General features: G+C 38.3%; 1 protein-coding gene across 2 annotated transcripts in view; it reads right to left on the bottom strand.

Annotated features, from left to right (window-relative positions):
- The window catches only part of Dally (division abnormally delayed protein), a 279,160-nt gene that overhangs the window by 40,620 nt on the left and 213,114 nt on the right, over positions 1–25,426 (bottom strand). For both annotated transcript variants that reach the window (XM_076807204.1, XM_076807203.1), the window contains one exon: positions 8,903–9,183. In XM_076807204.1, the coding sequence (XP_076663319.1) occupies positions 8,903–9,183 (281 nt within the window). The remainder of the gene's footprint in view (positions 1–8,902; positions 9,184–25,426) is intronic.

Here is a 25,426-nt window from a genome sequence, read left to right as displayed (position 1 = left end):
CGAAACACCGTCTCGAGGCCCTGGCACGAGGGACACCTCGAGCAGCAGGACGCGTGGGTGGGAATGAATTGGCGGAAGAGAGAGCCGAAATGCGACGCCGTGGCACGGATGTCGCAGTCCGACACGGTGGAAATAAGAGGAAGGAAGGGGCAAGCGAGGCACCGCGCGAGGCTATGACAGCATAGAAGGGGATAGGGGCAAGAGAGGAAGGTGAGAGAGTATCGGAGTAGCCTGTGGGACGCCAAGCCGCCAAAGAGTCTGGCAACGAGAGCAAATGGGCGCCACGACGTCGCCTATTTTCATCTTTGTGTTGCATATGCATACATATATGCGCACTTGTCTGCACGTAGCGAAGCAGTAGAGAGGAACAGAGAGGGGCAGAGAGGATGAAAAGAACCGAGGAAGATGCACAGCGCGAACTGAAGCGTTTCCCGCGAACGTGCCCAAACGGCTATGAGGTCACGATGTCGCAACATACCCTACGCTATTTTTCGCTTTTTCGTTGTCCCCCTTACGCCCGCTTCTTCAACCTTCTCCGTCTCTTTCTCATATATCGCCCCTTTTGCTACTGCCGATTGCGTTCCACAGTATTATTACTGGGGCAATACGTTCTATACATTAATTTAACTTTGCTCCGCGCTTTTTCTGTTTGGTAAGAGGAACGAGTGCTAGTTTCAGTTGTGTTAGTTTCTGCGGGGTGTGGATACTGAATGCACTGAATGTCAATGGAATAATTGTTGGAAACTGATATCTGGAAATTTAAATTGATCAGGCGAGACTTTGCACTTCTCTGTCAATGCTGGAAACTTAGAAATGCGTGGCAGAGAAATATGTGGACTTCTAATACAATAAATGGAAAAATGTTTCGATTTCAATGTTTCGAGTTCCTAAATAGTTACCGTGAATCCTATTAAGCACTATCAAGCACGAAGAACTTGTTTCTAAAATGACTTGAAATCGTGTTTTTAAAGAGGAATATGATATACTTCAAAACTTTTCATAGTACTTCAAATGTGTAATTGTCTTTATAAAGTTTCAATTTTTTTTACATACTGAAAAATGGTTATCACTTATGGAATGTAACCGAAATTCAAAAACAGCTTATTTTCAATGTATCTTGCAACAAGTTTGATAATATATATATCGGTTGAAGAAGATATATTTTTTAATTTTGAATAGAAAATTTGTCTGACCATAGACAGTTCGTTTTCACTCCCAGCCTATGTTTGTCCTTCATGGATTCTACCACTAACTTGCGACGTCATCGCCAATCTATTCTAAGTAGTATGTGTCATTGTCAGACAGACAAGTGGACCGAAGGTTGGTTCTGTAACGCATCTGCAAAAAATTACATAGGTACTATTTAATAAAAGTCGATCTGCGTCTGCCATGGCTTTCTAGCGAAGAGTATTTTCTTTAACATCTAACGTGTTAAATAATAATGCTAATAATGATAGAATTCATTCCTGGATCGAAAAAATTTCATGCACAGTATTTTATACTCTGTTAATATATTTATAATAATATACGTATCTTGTTTCCTCGTATAATAGCCAAAGCGTTTTATATTCAAAACTGTTTGTTTCATTGTATTGTTGTTTCATCACACATCCCAGATATGTATAATTAACTACACAAATTCCCAAAATAAGATCTTTAATATTAATGGTACATATATGTAGTTTGTAGTGGAGACATAGGGTTTAACAATCCAAAAAAGCGTAACGATTTTCTGAGATCGTATTTACTGAATTTGAAACACTCTTCATATATCAGTAAATTTCGGATTTTTTATGAATGAAAATCAATAGTCTTTAATACACTTACATACATTAAAAATGATATAAAGTGTCATACTAAGTAGTAAAATTTGAAAACTTCTCATAAGAAGAAATTTAGTTTACCATTATATCCTGTACAAAATATAATATAGATATGTGATTTGATCTAATGTTTTCGAATAAATCTAGAAAACCGATGATATTTTGCGCAAAACACGTGAACTTTATTCGCATATGTTGCTTTCTGCCGCCAGGCTTAATTTATTTCGTGGACAATTTTATTGCATTATCTTGTGTCGCTTGTATCGTAAATAATAAACGATGCTTATTTCCATCGCAAAATTTCGCCGCCGTTGCCTTATACGAAATGTATTATGGTATCAATTTTTTAGCACGCTGTCGTGCCTGTGCCTATTTTTTCTAGTCGTTTAAATGTCAGAACGTGTAAAAATACAACGGATCACGGAAACATTCAGGCAATAAAATTTTGTAGTGAACAAGTTGTCAGAAAATCCTAACTGTAATTCGAAAAAAAAAATGTCACGAACATTACTCTTTGAATGTTACTAAAGATAAAAAAATAATAATAAAAAAATCTAATAAAGTGGTATCGTATAATCTACTATGTAATTCGTAACCTTGCATATGTTTCTCATTAATAATTCACTGTGACGCGTCAATGTATATATACCGAATGTATTTTGTAAAACTCCTTTTCTCCCCCTCTCATTAAAAGTATTTAAAATAAAGCACAATGTGCCTTTTGATCTGTCGCGCTAATTATAATGTTTACATTTCAAGTTCTCGCGCATGCGATATCGAGGCATGCGTGATAAACGTCTCTCCCCCTTCTCTTTATTCATCTTCAAGGTTTGTAACTTCATATTCCCACTTTGTTACAGCTAACATTTATCCCAAAACAAATTAAGCAACGCACAGTGGTTACCATAAGTAGTCTTGCTTCCAGTTCACAGCAATATTAAAACACATACATTAATTTTAAAATTATTATCCCACGATTTATTTTTCAGCGTCTACCATTATCTCCAATATTCAAAGAATCTTCTAAAAATGGAAACAGTTCCCCATCCGAAAGGTAGAAAAAATACATTTACAGAGGTAAATTGAGCCCAGAGTCTTGCAAATTATTGGTGAGACCGCACTCACTCAAGAAATAAACAGTTTCATTAATGAAGTTCTTGTGATAAATAAGCTTAATGTTCATAAATTTCAACGGCAAAAACGAACGCCTCGTATATTATTAAAATGCAGTGTTCCAGGTGCTAATTACACAAGGGCGAGAACTCGTATATTGATGCCCGATGTAAAATCGTCGAGTCGAATGATTTATACATTAATCACGGTGCAATTTGCATGTAATTGCGGATTCCCTTCTGAAACCGATTCGAGTTTCGATTACGGATGAATATTGCGAGGATGCACTGGATGCGAGGAAGTTTTACATATTATTTTCCAGAATTATCATTTCTTTCGTCTTTCCTTTTTTCTTACTCCACTGTCTGCATATCGACACGTTCCGTGCCGCAGTGGAGATTCAGATTAATTACACTGTCCAACAGCCATTTTGGTCTGTAACATTCAATAGCCGCTTCTTATAGATTTTTGTGCGCTGAAAACTAATCCGCAAACCGTTTGTCGCCATCACCCTCAGTTTTTGAGAAATTCGATTTTGAAAAAGAAATGAGAATTTTCAACTTTGAACATCTTTTGTGTCGAAACGGTAATACTTATTCGGTTGCTTGTTGCGTCAAATTATTCTATGAACCCTCCCGAATACAATGATATAAGTTATTATTGCATTATAAACATTTAAATATGTTTAAACAACGATCAAAGGGAAAAGGACCCCCGAAATGTTCCCATTTTTGAAGATATCTTTCAATTTATTTGCAAAACTAAGAGTCTAGGAGAAAATCTGACCATTCCACGCGATGCAGCAGACATTTTTCCATCGGAAAGCATTAACAGAAGTGGTAAGTCACGATTTGTTTACAATACAGAAGCGAAATAGTTTGGCAAAACGTGCGGCGTCGACAGTGGTAGTCAACGGCGGCGCGCAATACGCTGCCGCTCAGCGTCACACAATCACTTAACGCGCGTGACTACCACTGTCAGCACCGCTCGTTTTGCCAAACTATTTCGCTTCTGCGTTGAAAACAAAACGTGACTTACCACTTCTGTTGATGCTATCCGAAGGAAAAATGTCTGCTGCATCTCGTGGACTAGTCAGATTTCCTCCTAGACCCTTAGTTTTGGAAATAAATTAAAAGATATCTTCAAAAGTGGGTGCATTTCGAGTATCCTTTTCCCTTTAATCGTTGTTGAAACATATTTAAATGTTCATAATCCAATAATAACACATAGCGTTGTATTCGGGAGGGTTCATAGAATAATTTGACCCAACGAGCAACCGAATAAGTATTACTATTTCGACACAAAAGATGTTCAAAATTGAAAATTTTCATTTCTTTTTCAAAATCGAATTTCTCAAAAACTGCGGGTGATGACGACAAATGGTTTGCGGATTCGTTTTCAGGGGACGAAAACCTATAAGAAACGGCTATTGAATGTTACAGAACAGAAAAGAAAAGTTTAATTTTGTTGGACAGTGTTATTGGAAGGACTGTAACGAATGACGAGAAGGGTAGATTGCAATATTCAATTATAGAAAAATATAAAATTTCCGCTTTTCCTTTGAATAAGAATTTCACTTCTGATAAATTCCGTGGGTCACCGATGGTCCACGTGGCAAGGGACGTATTAACTGAAACGTTACATGAAAATGTGCTAACATTGTTCTACGATATTCCTGCATTTTATTTTCGAAAACTCGTACCTGGCGAGCAGAAAAAAATTTGCTTTGTCGACAGTGAAATATTGTACTCTATTCTCTGCTTCTTTCACATTTCTCTCTACACACAGCTGACAGCTTCCTGTACCGAATTTACACATGTTTGATATTCATGCTTGTCATCCGTGACGTCCGGATTGCTGTTCCTCTAAACGATTTTTACATGCTGCGACAGAATTTCTTTTTGATTTTTCTGCCCCCCTTTTGATGGACACATTTTTCACACGCGTTTCTCTCACCGAGCACTACCTACGTACGAGGCTCGAGGACCGGTCGTTGCAAATTATTACGTTAATCTGTACCGACGCACCGAGGTGCCGTGTATTGGAACGAGATCGGACTGATAGGAAAGAAACGGTACGCGGAATAATACGCCTATTCATAATTCCATCGGAGCTTACTTCGCGAGTAATTTTTACGAATTAGGTGTTTAGCGCAGGACGTTTTTCTCGTGGAATAATAGTACGAGTTTGGCGTTCGCGTGTTTTAGGTACTTGTTTGTTTCTTTGCATTTACTTGAATGGGGAAACTACAAATTATAGCTACTTATGATTAGCTCAGACGGAAATGGTTAATTATCTTCTCTATTCAGGTCAGATATGGTAAAACTTGATGATTGGGTATTACAACAGCGGAAGTTATAAAAATAATTCTCTTACAAGGGAACACCGCGAACTTGCACTCACTGATTGGAAAGCAACTTTGTGGGTTTATAGAGTGACTCAGGACAGGAGCAACGGTATTTTTCATTCGTGCCCAATCGCCCATTAAACTTTAGAGGGCCGGGATTTTCTCATTGAAATTGTAAATTTTATTTGCATACAATTTATGCATATATACCACCAAAATGGCCGGCAAAGTATCCAAATTCTTCGGTGCCCACTACAGTGGTCAGTCCGGTCCTCTGAAGGTTAAGGGAAGATTCCGGACTAAAAATCGATTTTTTTTATTTCATTTTTCGAACGTTCAATCTTTTAGGAATACGGGTTTAAAAGGATTTTTTTAAATTCGTGAAATTCCCGAAGTTATAGGCATTTGAGTAGCGGCAAATGCGTGGGTAATACCCGGCCACTCGGCACTCACGAAACAGTGTTCTTAAAATCGGTGGAAAAAAACTGCTCTGTAACACCCTGCCCCTGTAACATCTAGCCCCGGTCTCCCCTACTTTATCATAATCTATTGATTTTTTTGTAGAACTCTTCACACAAATGTATAATCTGCATTCTACTTAAAGTGTGAAATTAGATCAAGGCGATACTTTTATAACTTACCAGGATTTACAAACGAAGGTAAAAGCCAAAATCTATTGCCGTCTTAGCAGTTGCGCTAAATTGAACGGAATTAGTGCAGACGTAACGCCGGCTGCGCATTATTTAAAAAATTATTAAGAAGTGGCATATTGCCTGCGGTGGCATATTACCCCGAGTTACCCTATAGTAATTCCAGGCCAAACTAGATTCACTAATTCTTCAATTATTTTGACGATTAATTATTTCGATCCATGTACGTATAATATTTAGAAATGGCGAAACTTCGGACTTAATTTTCTCAGAAAAATTTGAGTAGCGAGCAATCTCTATGCATGGAGCTGGTCAACGCGTATACGCAATACTTCAGCCAAATTGGTGTGACCCTAATCGTTTACACTCCCCTTGTCAGATCGGCAATGCTGGATGGGCGATTGAGAAGCATGCCTTTGAAATCCGAAGACTGGCCACGGGATGCAAAAGCTTCGCTGCTGGTCGTTGCACATCTGACGCAGCTCATTTTTGCTTGATGTATGATTATATCTCGAGCTGAAACTGTACACCGTTTACTACTGATAGGGAGCGGATCGAGAGAGAAACCGAGAAAAGAGACAAGGGGCAGAAGGGGACGTACGTGCTTGGAAATCGTTCCCCGACGATGACTCGATCACTGACGAACATGCTCCACGCATATTGTGACCCAACACGCTTTCCTGCCAATCGTTTTCGACGCCGAACTGCTTACTGATACGCTGGCTGGGCGATACACCTGTTCACCGCGAATGCGAATAGGGTACAACGAATAAATTCTCGCCTTTCCCTACATTGAAATTGCCACCGCTGGAATCGCAAGAGGATTTCAAACGTTCCACGTGACGACATATTCCTAAGTAGTACGATCGTTGAGAAAATAGAGGTGTAAATTGCAAAAAGATTTACACTTTTGCCAGTTGTATTTGCGTATGCTGATCGATATTTCAATAGCTGGAATATTTAATAAAAATCCTAGAGCTCTAAATTTATTATCCATCGACTATTTGGATATACGCGCGGATGAGAATGAAATACGTTTAGCTGCCATATAAATCACTCGATGCTTTTAATCAGTGTTCATCTTTATTTATAATTATGTTACTGTTCTCGATTAAGTCGGCATCTTTATTGTTGTGTAACTTTTGAATCATATGCTGCACTCATTGATAAACATGTTTTTTCATAGGTACGTCCTGTGGCAAATACCATAAACATCGCTGAAACTTTCTATATCTCCTAATCCTCATGAGTAGGCATACATGACGTTATTGGAAGAGTTTTTAAACGCTATCAAGGGTATTAAGCACTCGTTTTTTGAAAATGAAGCATTCCTTTTTCAATTAATTACAAGGAAATAAATTGAAGATGAGACTTGTTCTTTGACGCAATGTTTATTACCATCGTAAGCTTTAAACAAACATGTTTCTTTCGCGAAAAATATGCATTATAGATGACGTTACAAATGGATCATTAAAGAGGGTGGTTAAAAAAGGGCTTTTTCGTTTTGCAGCGATTTTGACGAAACGAAACGAAATTCTGCGTCCTACTTGTAAATTCTACTTGAGAATATCTGTGCTTCTGCAATGAACCTATAAAAGAAGCAAAATTATGAAAATCACAGCTACGAAATGGCGATTTTTAAAAAAAAGCGAGTATTTCGTTAAACAGAAATGAGGTTTTAGTTTAATTTCATAAAGAATGAGAGTGCTTATTAACTTGAATTTAGGTTCAAGCCGAAACTACACATTTTATCAGCATGCTCGAATTTGATTTGAATCGATTGAAACCTCCGTTTTTAAATTATCACTGTAAAACAAAAGACACTTTTTTAAAACGCTTCTTTAATAATTCATCTATAATGCATGTTTTGGCGAAACAAACGTGTTTTTTTAAAGCTTACGATGTTAATAAACATTGTGTCACGGAACAAGTCCTAGATTCAATTTATTTCTTTGCAGTTAATTGATAACGAAATTATTCATTTTTGACAAAAAAAGACTGCCTAGTACCTTTAACCTTCGCATGGCAGCTGCAGGGTCGGCTTTGACGAAATGACGTTACTTATCACACATCAGTATCAGTGCTCTAAGAAAATAAGAATTTTAGATCAAAACGAGATCAATCTATATATATAAAATAAAAAGTCCTGAGTGACTGACCGACGCATCACCGCTCAGCTCAAACCGTTTAACCTAAGAACGTGAAATTTGGAAGACGAACATGGCTTTCGTAACACAGCCACCCACTAAGGAACGATTTTCGAAAATTCCATCCCCAAGTTGGTAAAATGGTGTGAAATGCATTTCCACGGATTCCTCCAAATCTCTTAGGCCCGATTAGATATGAACTTGATTTTTACTTCGAAAGGTTACCCCCATAAATGCCTAAAAACCAATTTCAGGATTCTGCCCTAATCAACCCCTAAGGGGTGGTGTAAAGTTGTGAAATATGTTTTCACGGAGTCCTTAATATCTCTTAGGCCCCAAGCGAAGCCTGGGGGTATTTTGCTGGTATCCAGTTTGTATAAAAATCGGTGCTGTGCGCAACATCGTCTAAGGGTTAATTGACCAGTACCTGTGGCTCTACACTACCTCTGTTCCTCATAGAAAGCGCAACGGTCTGAGAAAAATACCACTCGAAATAATACATTTTTACGAGCGCCTCGGATCCTAAATTCATCCTTACGGTAGTTCCAGCGTATGAACAAGTGAATTGTTCTTCTAATGCACGCGAGACGTTGAAGTGCGGCGTTAACGTGCGACGCTCCGCCGTTCCGAGGAGAATCGGTGACGTTAAAAGTGCCGCGGCTCGTAAAAGTCCTCGTACGGATTCGGATATGACTTTAATATTTCCGTTCGTGGACGGCATAAACCTCGACCCTACCGAACCAGCCAGGCGCTCCTCGCTATAATTCACGTGACGCTGGATACTTTTTGAAAATCGTCCAGCAAAATGGGAAGTGTACTCACTCTCCGACGCGTTCGCCGTTCCAACATCGTTTGTCAGGGTATTCCTCGCAGATCGTGTCGGCCAGAGTGCCATAGAAGGTCCGAGACCTGACGACACTGGCCAAGAAATTACCCAGCTGCACGTGCAACTGCGTCGGTAATGTTCTATGCGTGCCAGGCGGCGCAGCTGCGTGCATCTCGAGGCTGCCCGACATTGCTTTGCCCGTCGCAGCTGCATCCGAAGGCGTAACGGTCCCACCGCTCAATGCTTGAAATTCCGAACGACCGCACACTTTTCGCACCTGCAACACAACATCGTGCAATCTCCTTAATTTTTCGCCTCAATCGCTTTTACAGTCGCATTTAAGGGGACCTTTCGGTCTAGAGCCCAAAAAATAGGTGATCTTTAGGAATTAATTAAAGGAAAACTACTATATATAATTTAATGGGACTCTTTGCATTGTATTAAGGGTATCTTAAGCTACAGGAATATATTTTTTGTTTTAGAATTAATCATTGTAGATGGCACTGGGAAGTCGTTAAAGTCAAGACGTCAAAAAATTCATCCAAATCGGTGGGAACTGTATCCCCAAAAGTTATTATCCGATTCGACTGAAACTTTTTTTTATTTTGAAGAATATATTTCTGACTAGGAGGGAACCAGAAAAAATACAAAAATGACTTTTTTTAGAAAATAACGACACTTGAAGTTTGAAATCACCTTTTTCCTATAGTTTTCATCCTTTCAACGCCTTTGAAAATTATAAATTTTCAATTTTTTATTAAGTTAGTTATTAAATTGATAAGTTTTTATTTCTATTTTTGGCGAATTCTTCAAATCTGGAGCTGGCCCTGACTTGCAACAGGGTAATGGGTGCAGGTTCGAAATTTGCAATAAATCGCTCGTTTGTTATCGGATTTGCATCAAACGTGTGCCAAACGATGTAGAATATATTTTACATATATTGCACGTCATAACTGAAAAACTCTCACAAATGGAGTTGCACCCCCCTTGCTGTTAAAATGAGCGAAATAAAGACAGAAAAGAAAATAAGTATTTGCAACCATTGAAAGCAAGTGAGTGGAGCAGGAATTAAAGAGAACTCGTATGATATAATGTAGGAGTAAAATGAACACAAAGATGTTAAAAAAGACCAATAAAATACGAGAGTGCAACGTTAGTCCAGCAAGGGTATCTTTCCCTATAAAATAAAATACATAATTTTTTATGAACGTATGCTCTTATCGCTCTATATATGTATACGTGAGATAGGGAGAGGTGGTGGTCCTTTTATTCAAAGATAAATTTTTTATTACAACCCACTTTGCGTGGTTCACAATTCCATTAAAACAAATACATGCTTGAAAAATATAGATGGTATATAAAAATTACTAGTCACAATAATTTAGTTTTTTTTTATTTCGCAACATCTAATATATCTACATATTACGTATTTATTATCACAGAAATCACTAATAGGCAAAATTACATTTTTCTCGAATATAGGGAGAGGCAAATATCTGTTACACATTCGATCACATTGTACAAAATCTATAGCCAACATTTCAGTAAATATATGTATATCTACAGAGGCGCACAGCCATAATCGTACACTCTTTAAAATCGCATAACTTTTTGTCAAATTAATCCCAACGACTTGAGTTTTTTTTAGAAGCTAGAAGGATTAGTTTGCTAAGTGACGTCATTCGTCGTTTTGAAAAAAATGCACTTGGTCGATTTCGAGCAAAAAAAAATAGAAAAGGTCGTTTTTTTAAATTTTTTATGAGCCTGTAACGAAAATTATAAAAAAACCGTTTGTAGATTGAAATAAGTTGTATACGTGTCTAAAATTTCATGAAAATCGGTTAACGTTGCTCTGAGCTGTAAACGCTTAAAGATTGACAGAATAAGGTCGAAAATCGCTGATTTCGGGAATTTCGCGATTTTTGACAAATTTAAAAATTTCTTTAAGCGTTTTTAGCTCATAGCAACGTTAACCGATTTTCATGAAATTTTAGACACGTATACAACTTACTTCAATCTACAAACTGTTTCTTTTTTAATTTTCGTTACAGGCTCATAAAAAAAATTAAAAAACGACCTTTTCTATTTTTTTTTCTACTCCGGCCAATTGCATTTTTTTTCAAAACGACGAATCACTTCACTTAGCAAACTAATCCTTCTAGCTTCAAAAAAAAACTCAAGTCGTTTGGATTAATTTTAAAAAAGTTATGCGATTTTAAAGAGTGTGCGATTATGGCTGTGAGCCACTGTACGTTCAATGGCTCCATGTACGTATAGGGTGTACTGTGGTTTCCTCCATAAACTGTAGAAGCATATTTCGAAGAAAAAAAATGACATGTAAAGCTTAGCTATAAATACATTGTTGCAGAGTGGCAAGTCGATATTATCGTAACATGAAGTACTACTTAGGTAGCAACGGATTTTCCAGTGCAGAATATGAAAGCTCGATCGTACATAACATAGTGGTTCGTGGAATTTGCAATTAAGATTAAGACGATGAACATTGAATACTTCGTGCAGGAGTATTATCAAAAAAGTTTAAAATTTGTTTCCAATGCTGCTGTGGTCCCGGAGCTGCAGGAACATGGTGATATCTATTCTTAAGACAAAATGAAATGGGTGTTAGTAAACACAGAGCAATCCACTGAATCCACTACTCTTCATCGAGGGAATCTGCGACGATATTCCTGTACGGCAGCTGGAGCATTTCGCTCACATAAACTTTACACAAACTGAGCAGGTATAGATATATTCCTCGCTTGAAAACATCCTTGGGATTTTCATATAAGATGCTAGGGGAGACCGGGGCTGGTTGACTAATTGTTAATAACTTTGCACCGACGTATGCTCTACTGCGGAACGATTTACTGCAGAAAGAAGTCTTAAGAAGTCTAAAGAAGTTTTACTATGTTATAAATACATTATAATTTGTGTTTACGTTGAAAATTTTTTCAGTTTATTATTAAAATATGAAAGAAAGAAATTCATATTTTGTAATGAAACAACTCTTGTGACATTACGTTATTTTATTATCACTAAGATAAGTTGCTAATAACATTTTCTTAACTGATTGTAAGTACAAAATAATTGTACTAACAAATTGCATTGCATTTCAATTGTCAGAAATGGTCTCCATAAAAAACTTCAGATAAGTAAAAAAATTACGCGAAGTACATGAAATCAAATAAATCACAAAAAATAGAAGATAATAATAATTATAAAATAAAAAAAGATGTGAAATCATAATGAGCTGCACGTACATAGAGGTAATGATAAATACAAACAAATATTTTAATACGAATAAGCATTTTATTCAAAATACTTGGCGCTGCGAAACAGAAAAAATGTTAATTGTCCTCGTATTAATAATTTACAATAACTCCCTTACAATCTAAAATACATAAACATATACATATACATATTAGAAACGCAGTCAAATTTATTCTACATATATTTAATTCTAATGTCATACGTAGCATATGCGCACGCACACATACACACATTCATGAACGCACACACAAGAAAGAAAGAAAAAGATTAAAATATTTATTTGTATTTATCATTACCTTTATGCACGTGCAGCTCATTTTGCTTTCACATCTTTTTTATTTTACAATTATTATTATCTTCTATTTTTCGTGATTTATTTGATTTCATGTACTTGGCGTAATTTGTTTACTTTTCCCAAGTTTTTTATGGAGACACAATAAACGGGATCGAGTTTTTATGTTCCACGTATTGTGGAAAACCCGTTGTTACGTTTTTCATGTTGCGTTCAATATTTGCTTACAGCTTTGTGACAAATCGCTTACAGCCGTCCTCCAAATAACATCCTTCTCTGGAAGCAAATGCCACGACACTCTGTACACAGAAACTGTGCTGAACTTTTCGACATTACCGTTTTTTAAATGACGACCAGAGCTATGTATCAGTACCGTGTTAAAAGGCAAGTACGTCGAATCGGACACGACTTTTACATTCGTCGTTCGCCAAAATCGTGCGCACTTCGCGCCCCCGCACCCTGGTTCCCCGGAAATTGCGCGAAGCTATCGTTCAGGGTGGAACTGGTCATTCGTCACGTAGCTGGTGCACGTGCATTCATTTGAAATGGACGTAGAACGAAGAAGAAATAAGTTATCGCCACCAATATCGAATGTAGAATTTACATGCGCCGAGCGATACGCGTTTATCTCGGAACTGGGCTCGTAGAAACGTTTGCATACGTGATCGTCATTAAGGTTATCGTCCCCATCTCCTACCGTTCTTCCACGGCTCCTTGGTCCTAATTAGTTTTTAACGCCGGCTATAAAAGGAGGTAAGCCTGTGCTCGAGCTCCTCGAACTCGGTATAATCGTAAAACCGGCCTGGTTGCTGTAATTGAGACGGCACGCGTGGGCGTGCAAACGTCGCTCCCGTCATCATGGCCGATTTTCTTTTTCTTCCACTGCTGTCTTTCGTCCGTTCATTTCACATTCCCCTCCTTCTATATCCACCCTGTACCTATTCTGCACGCTGTTTCTTGCTTCGTGCTTTTTAAGGGTTCCCTCCCGTCAAATCACTCCAGAAATAGGTCGTCTTTACGATTTTATTTAAAAGAAAGTAAACTTCGTAGGCTCAAAAAGCTTTTCGGCCTGTATTTGCACGCCTTTGAAGATAATAAATACAATTTTTGTTAAGTTTTATCTAATACTGCTGACTGTTGGTGGCTGTCCAGGTGATACAAAAAGCAGTTCCTCGTCTGCGGAATTTTTAACGCCTCGTAGAAGTATGTGAAATTAACAATCCACGAACAATTCTTGGACCACAAACATTGAGAAAACGGGTAAGTTTTTACGTAGATGATGCCACGGGGAATTTAGTAATGAACGAAATCCCGCAAGAATTTTTGAAATCAGTTGATTATTTTTTGTTGGAAAACTTTCGCAGCTTTGAGAAAAACGCGTTTATAGTTTAACTGCTGGAGAATGGAGATGCGAACAGGTTACTTTTATACCTGTAGACTCTGCATCTCTACGAAGTGTGGCGCCAAATTTTAACTGACAAGGGGAGGATATCATGTGATAGACATCGATTTTGATGGGCCTTGGCACGATGGACCTATGTCGAAAATAAGTAAATAGGTGTCCGAGCGTTTCAGCCAATAGGCCTTAATAATAAATATTATCACTGCATACTTTTACTAGGAATGTGTATTTAATTTAACTAAAATAACTAAACTTCAGCTCCTCCGACTAAAAAATTTAACGCGATCAATTAAAATCAAGTTAATTTCAACTATATTTACTCAAATTCAGCTCCTCCGATTACAAATTTGAACTTGATCAATTAAAATTAAGTTAATTTCAACTAAATTTACTCAAATTCAGCTCCTCCGACTATCAATTTTCACGCGACCAATTAAAATCAAGTTAATTTCAACTAAATTTACTAATAATTTTGCTTATTTGCACCAATATATTGTTGTAGAAGTGATACGTGGGTCAAAAATCTATATTAAGATAAGAGAGAGCCAAAGATTTAAATAGTTTTGGAGTAAAATTATAAAATCGCGACATACCTCTCGTCTGCTGATTGTGAGAGATTTCCGAAGTTAACTAAAGATTCATTACGAGTTACTAGCAAAACTAAACTTTGGAGAACTGAATCATGAGCCGAGTTCAACGTAGTTCACAGTTTAAATTTTATTTGAAAAACTGTGGAAATACCTGCTAACACGAATAGTGAGTATTAAACTCGAGCTGTAATAAATGGTCAGTGAAGAATGAATGTGTGGTCAGCACTCTCGTTAAACTTTAAATATGAACTAGATTTAACCAAATTGTTAAGAACAATTAACTATGAAGGTTACGAAGTACCTAGTGTTATTTGCTGATGACATTAGGTATAATAAAACTTCAGTACCATAATTGCGACCACGACCACGTCCACAAAAAGGCTTCTTGTCTGTTGGCTGGTTTACAGAGGGGAATATTTATTATAAATTGTTGCCTCACTATCGAACAATAACAAAGCAGTTCTATTATTTATCAGCAATTAGACTGTCTCGAGTCGGCGCTATAAGAAGAATTATGAACATTGATTATGGCAGAGTTTCGTTTTATCAGAATAATGCAAGGACGTCGCAGAGGAAACATTCCAAAGGTTGCAAAGCTGCTCTTGGGAAATCATGGATTATCCACTGCATTCAATGGACATTGCCTCGTCACATTTTCATCTTTTCCAAAGCATTGCACATGTACATCTGGTGGACGGCTCTCTTAATTTTTCAGGAGCATACTTAGAATATTTAAAGTGCTTTCAAACTTTCAAAATATACCTACATCATATTCGAAAAAAAAAAATGAAATTCCTATAAAATTTGAGTTAAATTACAATTTGAGCGAAGGAAATTTTATTCTTTAATTTCGACTCACAAAAAGAACAGAAGAGGAAATGTTTAGCTTGAAATGAGATATTATTTTCTGTGTCGTATTCATCGACATAACTGAACTTATACTGTTTTTCCCGCCATTATACAGTATTTGTAACATGTGTATAGTATTTTTAACGTCTGTATAGTATAACATTTGCGAGAGTGTTGCACGAGGTTTGGGCTAATCAAAGTGCAGCATAAGCAACGAAAAACTTTTAAAACGAGAGACTCGTGATTTTTCGATCGTGCTCTAGCTGGTTGTGCCGAGGAACCGCGTCACTATTGGTATTCGATAATTGGGCAGAAAATAGTTTTTGCAGCAGAAGTTCTTATTTAATAACGAAAACAGATACCGTATTGTGCTCTAGATTTAGACTTTTTTTTTTACTATTTTTAATTTTTTAAGTAGAAAACAGGTGAGCCAGTTTAGGGTCAAGTGAATCACCGTCATGTGCGCATTTCTACTCACCAAAAGTTTCGTAACATAACCTCACAATTCAATGTATGCTGTAACCTGCATTTATATTCGAAGGCATTTTATTCTTTGTTATTCATTATTCTATGCTTTGCTGTTCTGTTATAAAACATCTCCATAACAAATGTAACTCATTTTAACCTGAAAAGGCAACATATTATGTGAGCAGAAATCGGTACAAATGGTGAGTAGAAATACGTACATCGCTATTTATTGTGAACAGATGTATAAGCATTTAGAGCATTGTATTTAATTACAAATTAGTAATAATTTCGAATGAAGTAACGCACACTTTCGTTAACGAATAAGGTCGAAACTTTAATCTCAACCTAAAGAACCAGATACATAGGGCAGAGTCATACAGTACCGGGCAGCATACAGTACTGGCCAAAGCTAGATCTCGCTTCTAATGTTAGTTAACTGCACTATCGAGAGAGAAACAAATAAATACTGGAGTCCGTAGCAACGTATTCCGGCGACGTTCTTTTTCTTTCAATATTACCAGAGTTCTGCAGGGTTCAGAACGATTAATTGCAGCGAATGGAGGGGGAAACACCTACAGGAGTGGTGGTAATGTGTGCGCGAACTGACGCCAGCGCCAAGCCAGCTAAGTGGCGCCAACGCGAAGCTAACCACGGCGAACCAGCGTCGACAACATATTTCCTGGCGACGCTTAGCTGGCTTGGCGCTGGCGTCAGTTCGCGTAACTTACACATGTAACTTACATATGCGCACAGTTCGCATCGTGTATGGACGCGTCCTATAATTTTTTCTCGCTTCCAACTATTTTTTTGGTAACAGCGTTTAACTATAGAGAGCTCTGCACTTCGCGCGTTCCACCTGTACGGCGTAACGTATTGTCTATACGCGCGTAGTGCGGACCTTTCTATATTCAAACGCTATTATCTAAAAACTGGTTGGAAGCACGAAAATATTATATATACAGTAATTGTAGAAAATTAAATGCTCTTTTAATATTATTTTAACAAAGTTTCGATAGGGCTTACCATTTCTGAGAAATTCTTTAAATCCAAACTATTAATGAAATTCTAAACTTTAAGCCCTGGTCGACACCCTTTCCTTTCCTACCCTCCGATTGCAATCAACTTTCTCAGGGACTATTTTTTTTATCAAATGGGACCGTTATAGGGGGTGAGAGCAAAGAAATACAACGAAAAAAATTTCGACACGCATAAATCCACTCTAATGTAGGCACATATTCTTTGTATTAACCAGAAATCCGTGCTCAAACTCCAAGATCAATTTCATAGACAAACCCGATGAATTTCAAACCCTTAACCTCCTAGAATGCCTCACTCCTGCGAATCGCAATTCTGAAACGCTTAGTAACGCCCCCGTGAACGATAAACGGTGGCACATTTTTCTCCTCTTTTCCGTGTCTTTCTTTCGCCGAACATCCGCACTGTTGCGCGACAGGACGGGAACCCGTCAGTGCCTGACGCTTACTTCCTTCTCACTCCTGAGCCGTCGTCGCGTGGTTTCCGCGGGTCACCTCTATTGGTTGTTCGCCCGCACATTCCGCCCGCCACCATTCTTATGCAATTGCAAGGGCACTCGGAGATACTATAGCAGGGCCGTTAAAACGCACTGCCCCGGCTAACGCGTTACATGAACATGGCGTATCCTTCGACACCCACGTCGGGTACCGGCTCGGGGCAGACAATCTTCCGCCTCCTCCGCGTGGTCCCTCGTTCACCTTCGTGGAAGGAAAGGAGGCGGTCGGTTACTTCGACGGACGAGTAGACGCGTCACCCTTGACCCGGTATATAAGCGATAATAATGTGTTCCGTTTCTGCGCCGCGATTCAAATGAAGAAGATTAGAAGATTGGGGGATTATCTCGTGATAAGCGCACGCATACCGAGCGTCCCGTGAGCTCCTCGGGCCGACAGTAATGTATGATAATGGGCCGCGTGGTCGGAGACTTTGAAACAATTTCACATCTCGATAGAACGATGTTTCGTGACACGAGAGGTCGCGTGGGAGACGCACCGCCTGGCCGTGATCGTAGTCGGCCGCCTCCTCAGGCGAAGCGGGGCGAAATTTTATACGGAACTCAATCGGAAATAACGATTCCGACGACTCGCTCACTTACTAGCGCAAAAAGCTTATTTACATCGGTGCCCAAGGGACACCTGCGCTCTTCGCTGTGAAAGTGTCTTCTCTTTGGGTTCTTTAACAATTTACTCTGCACGGGGTAAGTGCACCTAGTATCGTCTGGCACCTAATATCGCAAGACGTGCCTTGGTAATGAACTGTTCGCAAACAGTGCTCGCAAGTTGCGAGCAAACTTTTTATAACGAAATCATGCTTGAGAGGGTGCAACATAAATTTCTTAGATTTCGTTCATATAAGAACCCTATGTCAATATTCGATCATGATTACTCTACAATATTAAACACAGTCAACCTCGAAACATTAGCTGCAGGTAGAAGAATATCCGACCATTTATTTGCTTTTAATTTAATCAATAACCATATTGATTGTCCCTCTCTTCTTATGCAAATCAATTTCTACGCACCTGAACGCGCATTGAGATCAAGAGCAGGACTACAACCCCTTAAATCCAGATCTACATATGGATCAATTAATCCAATAAATCGAATTATTGCTGACTCTAGTACTCTCTATAATAGTATTGATTTATTTAATGGATCTGCGCGTACCTTTAAAAGACAGTTACGTAGGATTATCGGATAATGTCTTATCCGGCGTACCATGTAATTTAGCGTGTCTATCTTTTGTTATATTAGGTAAAGTTCTTTTTCCTTGTAAACATTTATGTAAACAGAGCTTCGGTCCGTTTATAAATAAAATAAATAAATAAATAAATAACCATTGCGCGTGTAAAGGTGCGTCCTCGCCAGCGAACAGTTCGCGAACAGAAAATTCAATTCCCATACTGTTCGTGAGCAGTTCGCGAACGCCGGTGGAGACCCGCCTTTAAATGCTGCCAACATTTAACGGCCGAACAATCCGACTGTGGAAACAATTATTCCCCGTATAATTGTCCGAAGCTCGTTCTCGATAATCACTAGCGCCACGAAATCAGAACTTCCGCGTCACGTGATCACCGGCCCGGGTAGAAGAACACAGCCGAACTGCTCGGGGAAATCCGGTAACTGCGATATACGTACTATCCCCCTTCGTTTGCATACTGCCAGGGTGGTCCGTGGGACAATCGATACGCGGATCGAATGTTACCGCAAAATCAGGCCGGCAAGGGTGGCGGTGGTATCGATGTCGGCGATAACGCGATTTCGATAACGAGACGGAGAGAGTGAACGAGCAAGACCGATGCCAGTGTAATGGAGCATCGTGCACGTCGTTAACAAGGGATACCAACGTGAAATCTTACTGTTCGCTGGTAATGCGATATATCTTACGCGTTGTGCCGATGACTCGTTTAGACCCTCTTCTTCACTTCCTTCCTGCCCCCTCCCCAGCCCCTTTACTCTCTCTCCCAACCCCAACCCCCCCCCCTCCACACTTTCTTTCCACTGTAACCACCTACGCTGACGAGACTCACTCGCAGGTGAGTCATCGCTAAAATGGTAATCGATGCCGCGAATCGAAGAGCTTACCACAAAAACGTCCTACTGAATCGAGCACGTTCGAAGCTCAAAGAAAATGTTTTTTTTTCTTTAATTTTCAAATGTAAGCTTATGTATGATTCTCCATTTTTGCGTAACACAGACGCCCCTGTGCAACTGAGGAAATATGAAATTAAAAGATTTTTCAATTTGTATAACATCTTTCAGGAAAGGATTATTTTCGAAAGCATGATTTTTGAGAGAAGTTTTTAACTTGTAGAACGTACTTCGAACATTTAATAACTAATTCGGATGGAAAAATGAATGAAGAGATAGGCGGTGTATTAAGGAACGTGAAAGGCTGAATGGGAGATACGTACATATTCAATATTCGATGAAAGCTTTATGGCTTATAGAATTGAAAAGTATGAATGCTTTTACAGATGCGAAAGTACTCTTCAGTTAAATGGAAAAGAGCCTCCCAGTTATTTCGTTAAACGGTGAATCGTATTCACCTTTAATGTTCCCTCGTTGGAAAAACATTTCTCTTTCACTATTCTATTACATCAGAAGGGGATTTAAAAATACAAGGTAAAATTTTCAATGATGGAATTCTTCGCTTTTCTAGGTGTGTACAGAACGCATGCCAGCAACAGAAATTAAAGAGGCAAATTAAATAATAGTAAATAATAATTGCGTGATAATGATGGGGGGGAGAGGTGCTATAAAAGGGACAGGTTTTGAATGGGACAAATCGAATTGCCAAAATTCTAAACGCATTATGCATGCAAGTTATTTTCCTGTTTATAGGAACACAAGTGCCCAGTCAATTGACTTAAACTTCACTGCGGTCCCACTTGCAACAGAGTAGTAATCCGCGGGTAATGTTTTTCGGCAGTAAAAGAAAAATTTTCGTTGGTTTTCTGTGTCCTTTTCTGAGATCAAGATACATACAAAGTGTTAAAGTGTTATATCATTAAAATAGCCTCTATTCAACTGAAACGAAAATACTTAACAGGTAAGCTTAATTAATTATTTCTTTGTTTTGAGGTTATTTTATATTAAACTCACTTATTGTCTTAAATGGGACGTCCATTTCATGGCTGTCCCTCTCATACACATGTACCGCTGGACACTATATTTTACTTTCCTGTAAAGTAATTAGTGTACCATCTGATACATAGATGGCATTGTTTTCAATAATCGCGCAGCTCTGTCGCTTCGTGCAGCGTCGTCTTTCGTCGGTCGCCAGCGCGCACCGTTGCCACGAAAGAGGCGAATTCCGTTCGGGCGCTTCCAGGAAGCGTACAGTGTCGTTGGGACGGAACAGGTCACTTTCATGACTTCCCATTTAAAACCACCTAGTCGTAAAAGGGACATTTCCCACTTATTTGAAAATCCAAGATTTTGTTATTTTCTATTACAATTTATGAGTTTGTAATACACTTTTATTGAAGGGAAATAAAGACGCTTTCCATTGATGTACATGCTTCTTAAATACCTATAATGACATTGTCAGAAATTGACGCTAAACAAAAGTGTCCCTTTATAGCACCTCTCCCCTACTTTCTCTAACCAATTTTTTCTTTACATATGCAAATGTTTCATGCTCCCCAGATCCTCATTCACATCAACGAACACTAAAAATAAAACCATTTTCAATGATCACCATCCTCTGCAATCCACAGGAACTAAATTCGAAATACAGACCAAAATTTTTTCAAGTTCCGAAGCACGTAAGTGTATTAACAAAAATGGCCACAGCCTACATCGCAGTTTACGACTCTGGTAGCGTACAATTCTACGTTTCAAGTACCACAGCGGACAAACAATAGCAACTGAGAGAGAGAGAGAGAAATCGGGAATAATGATAGCGTAATAACCGGCGATTATTCACCGACACACCAAACAAATCTAGGTACAGTGTGAATTGCAGCGGCGCGTTCGGAATTCGCGTAATTTTCAGTAGCAACTGAAACGTCTATCGGAGGCGTATCTTCCAAGCAAAAGGGCGATGCAATTTTTCAATTCGCGACGTGAAATATATCCCAAGTTTCCACTCCTATCGTCCATAAAATATACGGGATCATTACTTTGTACAACGAGAATCTCACCGGTTAGGGGCGCGATATCGGAAGATTCATTCCTTTCCGGAAAGTTTCCCCGTGAAATAATTGCGGAAAATGTACATGGTTGTTGGGAACGGCCGTAACCCGATCCCAGCCTTGTTGAAGTTCACGTTCGTGAACGCTGAACGCGCCCCCGGGGCAACAAGGAATTCCATTGCGAATGAAAGACGAGCTCGATACTGAAAACTTTCCTTTGGACGAACGACGTCGTTTCGCGGCATCTTCTCTACGCCCAAGGTTTGCTGTCCCCGTGAAATCGATTGCGAAACTCTTCCTACGGAAATAATCCGTCCGACGGCCGCGTGCGGACGGTTTTCCAGAACTCTGCCCAGCCAAGAATAAAATTTCACAAAATTTGGTACCGCTTTCTATCGAGGTCATTTGCTGTTGTACCTACTGTAGCATTGGAGAAACTGTATGCCGGGCTGGAATATTTACAGTATGCAAGGATTGCTATTAATTCATTTTATAAGAGCTTCGTAAAAGTTGAGGATAGTCTTGCATCTTCGGAGCGGAGTATTTTATACAGGCTGCGGCCGAAGGGTGGCACAAAACGCTTATGCAAAAATATATCAAAAGTGTAGAATAAAATGTTTTCGTCCGAAGCTCAGTTTTCGAGAAAATCGGTTTGGAAAGTTTGTGTTCAAGAAAATTGAGTTTGAAGGTCAAAAATGGTTTCCAACTTCGAATGGATTTTTTTAGATCAATAATTCCATTCGCAGTTGTACCGCATTTAATGTTAGTTTCTAGTCAGGTGCTCGGCGAATTTTGAAAATCGATTTTCTCGAAAACTAAGCCTCGGATGGAAAATTTTATTCTACACTTTTGATTTATTTTTGCATAACGAATCGCCTCCTTTCCGTTTGTACCACCCTTTCGGCTGCGAGCGCGTCATTTGGATTCCTTCACGTGAACAAATGAACGCCTCTTAAGTTGAGGTGGCATGGAGAAAGTAAATAAAGGGATTCTGGAAATTATAAGTTGGTGATCATGTATTATTCATCTCGTTAAAAAGGTATAGTATTCGTGGTATGGCAGTTTAGTAATGATACATTGATACCATCCATCATTGGTTCTCAAGGTCTGTCTGACCTTGAATAAGATGTGGGTATAGAGAATGTAACAGTTAGTAAATATCCTAGAGTATATAAAATCTGTTACTTTTTTACTCGCTTATGTTCGAATCATTTTCCTAGCTTCTCTAACTGTTGGTTTATAACACAACTTTTCTAATAAACCAGCTCTTCTGGCTCGTGGACAGACCAGTAAAATTTAAAAAAATTGAAAATTTATAATTTTCAAAGGCGTTGAAAGGACGAAAAATATAGGGGAAAAGTGATTTCAAACTTTAAGTGCCGTTATTTTCTTGAAAAAATGTTATGTTTGTACGTTTCTCCTTAGCCAGAAGTATATTCTTCAAAATAAAAAAAGTTTCAGTCGAATCGCATAATAACTTTTGGAGATACAGGTCCCACCGATTTGGATAAATTTTTTGACGCCTTGACTTTAACGACTCTCCAGTGCCGTCTGCAATGATTAATTATAAAACAAAAAATATATTTCTATAATTTAAGACATCCTTAATACAGTGCAAAAGGTCCCATTAAATTATATATAGTAGTTTTCCTTTAATTAATTCCTAAAGATCACCTATTTTTTTAGCTCTAGACCGGAAGGTCCCCTTAAATATTTGCCTATGAACTGTGTTATATGATTATATAGCAATACTATAGGAAACTATTTGAAAGGTATAGTAACACATTTGCCGAAAGTGTACCGTAAACTGGGGGAACATTGGCAGTACGGGGTAACATTGGCATCTACTTAGCATCTATTAAAAAGGAAAAGGAAAAGATTTTATAGATTTTCACACTTGTATTACCATCGCAAACGATGCAATGTTATAATGGGATACCAAAACCAAATTTAAAAATGTTAATTAAAAAAATAAACAAATAATAAAATAAAAAGAATAAAGTACATTGAACATAAAAAGAAACAAATTTAAGTTCAGATGTGGTAAAACTTTAACTTTTTAGTGCTATTTATATATGATGTGCCAATGATGTGCCGGTTACGGGGTAACATCGGCAGGTATTTAACATGTATTAAAGAAGGATAAGGACACAAATTTTAATTTTTATATTATACAGCAAAATGTTCCAAAAACATGCCAATGTCCCTCCAGTTTACAGTACCTGTTATTATAACACAGAACGCGTAGCAGATAAATGAAACTCGTCCGGGAATCGTGTTTGAGTGCTTTCTGTCAACAAGTGGAAGTTGGAATTTGAAAGATTCATAGCCCTATAACAGGTATTGAAAAAAACTTGTGCAGAGAGTGCAAGGCCTGTCCTCAAACACTGATGAATAACGCATCCTGCCCTATCTACAAGACAATACCGTACCGAAGGTCTTCAACTATCCACACCCTCGCACACTACATGTCCTGTCCAGACGGATCGAGCCATGGTGAAGAATATAAAATACCATATCTATTGGAACCCTCTCTGCCGCCTATAGTACGCCATAGAAACGTCAGACGACCCACCATTCCCTTCATGTGCATGTAAGTGCATATGCATTTACATGAATACCAACCCGCCGTGAGCAAATATGAATGCACAGTAGAATTGTAACACGGACGCAACGCTTTCGATATTTACACATCATTTAATACCACGTTTGAGGAAAAACTTGCGCGAAGGATGTTTAAGTACCTATGTACTTATGTGTACAGTTAATTAGTTACGCAGTAGGATTTGTAAGAAGAAACGAAGCAATTTTAATTTTCAATTGATAGCAGATGCAATAGATTTTTTTATAACAGAATTATATGCTGTGGATGCAGTTTTTGTTTATAAATTAAATTGTATTAATTTATTTGTGCGAAATGTAGGTTTTAATTGACGACTAATCATCTCAATATAGGATTGAGCACGATATTTTGTAGAAACTATTATTGTACAACTTTATATTCTTAAATTTGTACAGTAGAGTATGTGTGATTGTATAAACCAGGGTTGACTAACTGGTGGCTCGCGGGCCACCGGGGTCACCTCCGCCTTGCCGCCACACTGAATGGCCCCCCTCCATACCTACCAGACTCTGACGATCGCAGTCGAAAAGAGAAGGAAAGAAGGAGATATCCACTGCGATCGTCAGAGTCTGGTAGGTATGGAGGGGGGCCGTTCAGCGTAGCAGCAAAGCGGAGGAACCCTCGATGGCTCGCGAGCCATCAGTTAGTCAACCCTGGTATAAACGTACAAATTAAAAATGTTGTATACCTACTTGTGGACGTATTTGTCATAATTGTATTATCCCTTTTAATATAAGTTGCATTAATTAACCCTGTCTGTTAGTTCCAGGTACCAAGTAATATATCTCCAATATTTTCAATTTTACTTTTTAGTTTTTAAGGATCACCAATAACTTCGATGCTTTAAGACTATTAAGCCTGAATTACTGCACAGGTAATACGTTATCTACATTTATCAATTTTTCATTTTCCTTTTCCATTTAAGGAAATCTTAAAAAGTACATTCTTCTGATACTTCAACATTCGTTTTATAACAAAATTTTTGCTATACTAGACCTATGACTTTCGTTCAAAGTTCTTGGTCTTCAAGAATTTTTAACTGTTTAAAAATTCATTTCATGATTTACACTCGAACACAGTGCAGACAAAAATACATGTACCTAGTCCTTCCCACTTTGATCATTGCACGTTCGAATCAAATCGTTGTATTCAGAATTTCACAAATTATCTACGCCGATGTTAATGAAAATTAAACAATTTTTTATTTCAGATGTATTTATATGAATTAATCTGTATGCTGAATTTGTGCAGACTAAATGAACGAGAATTCTATCTACGAATCCAATAAACTATATGAATCACACAGATCGATGTCAACGTATGCATATTGTTCCAGCGTTTCACCGTGTACA

This window comes from Andrena cerasifolii, chromosome 2 (genome assembly GCF_050908995.1).
Source record: "Andrena cerasifolii isolate SP2316 chromosome 2, iyAndCera1_principal, whole genome shotgun sequence".
In the NCBI taxonomy this organism is placed as follows: Eukaryota; Metazoa; Arthropoda; class Insecta; order Hymenoptera; family Andrenidae; genus Andrena; species Andrena cerasifolii.
Note: the sequence above shows the minus strand (reverse complement) of the source record. Positions and strands in the feature narration are given on the sequence as shown.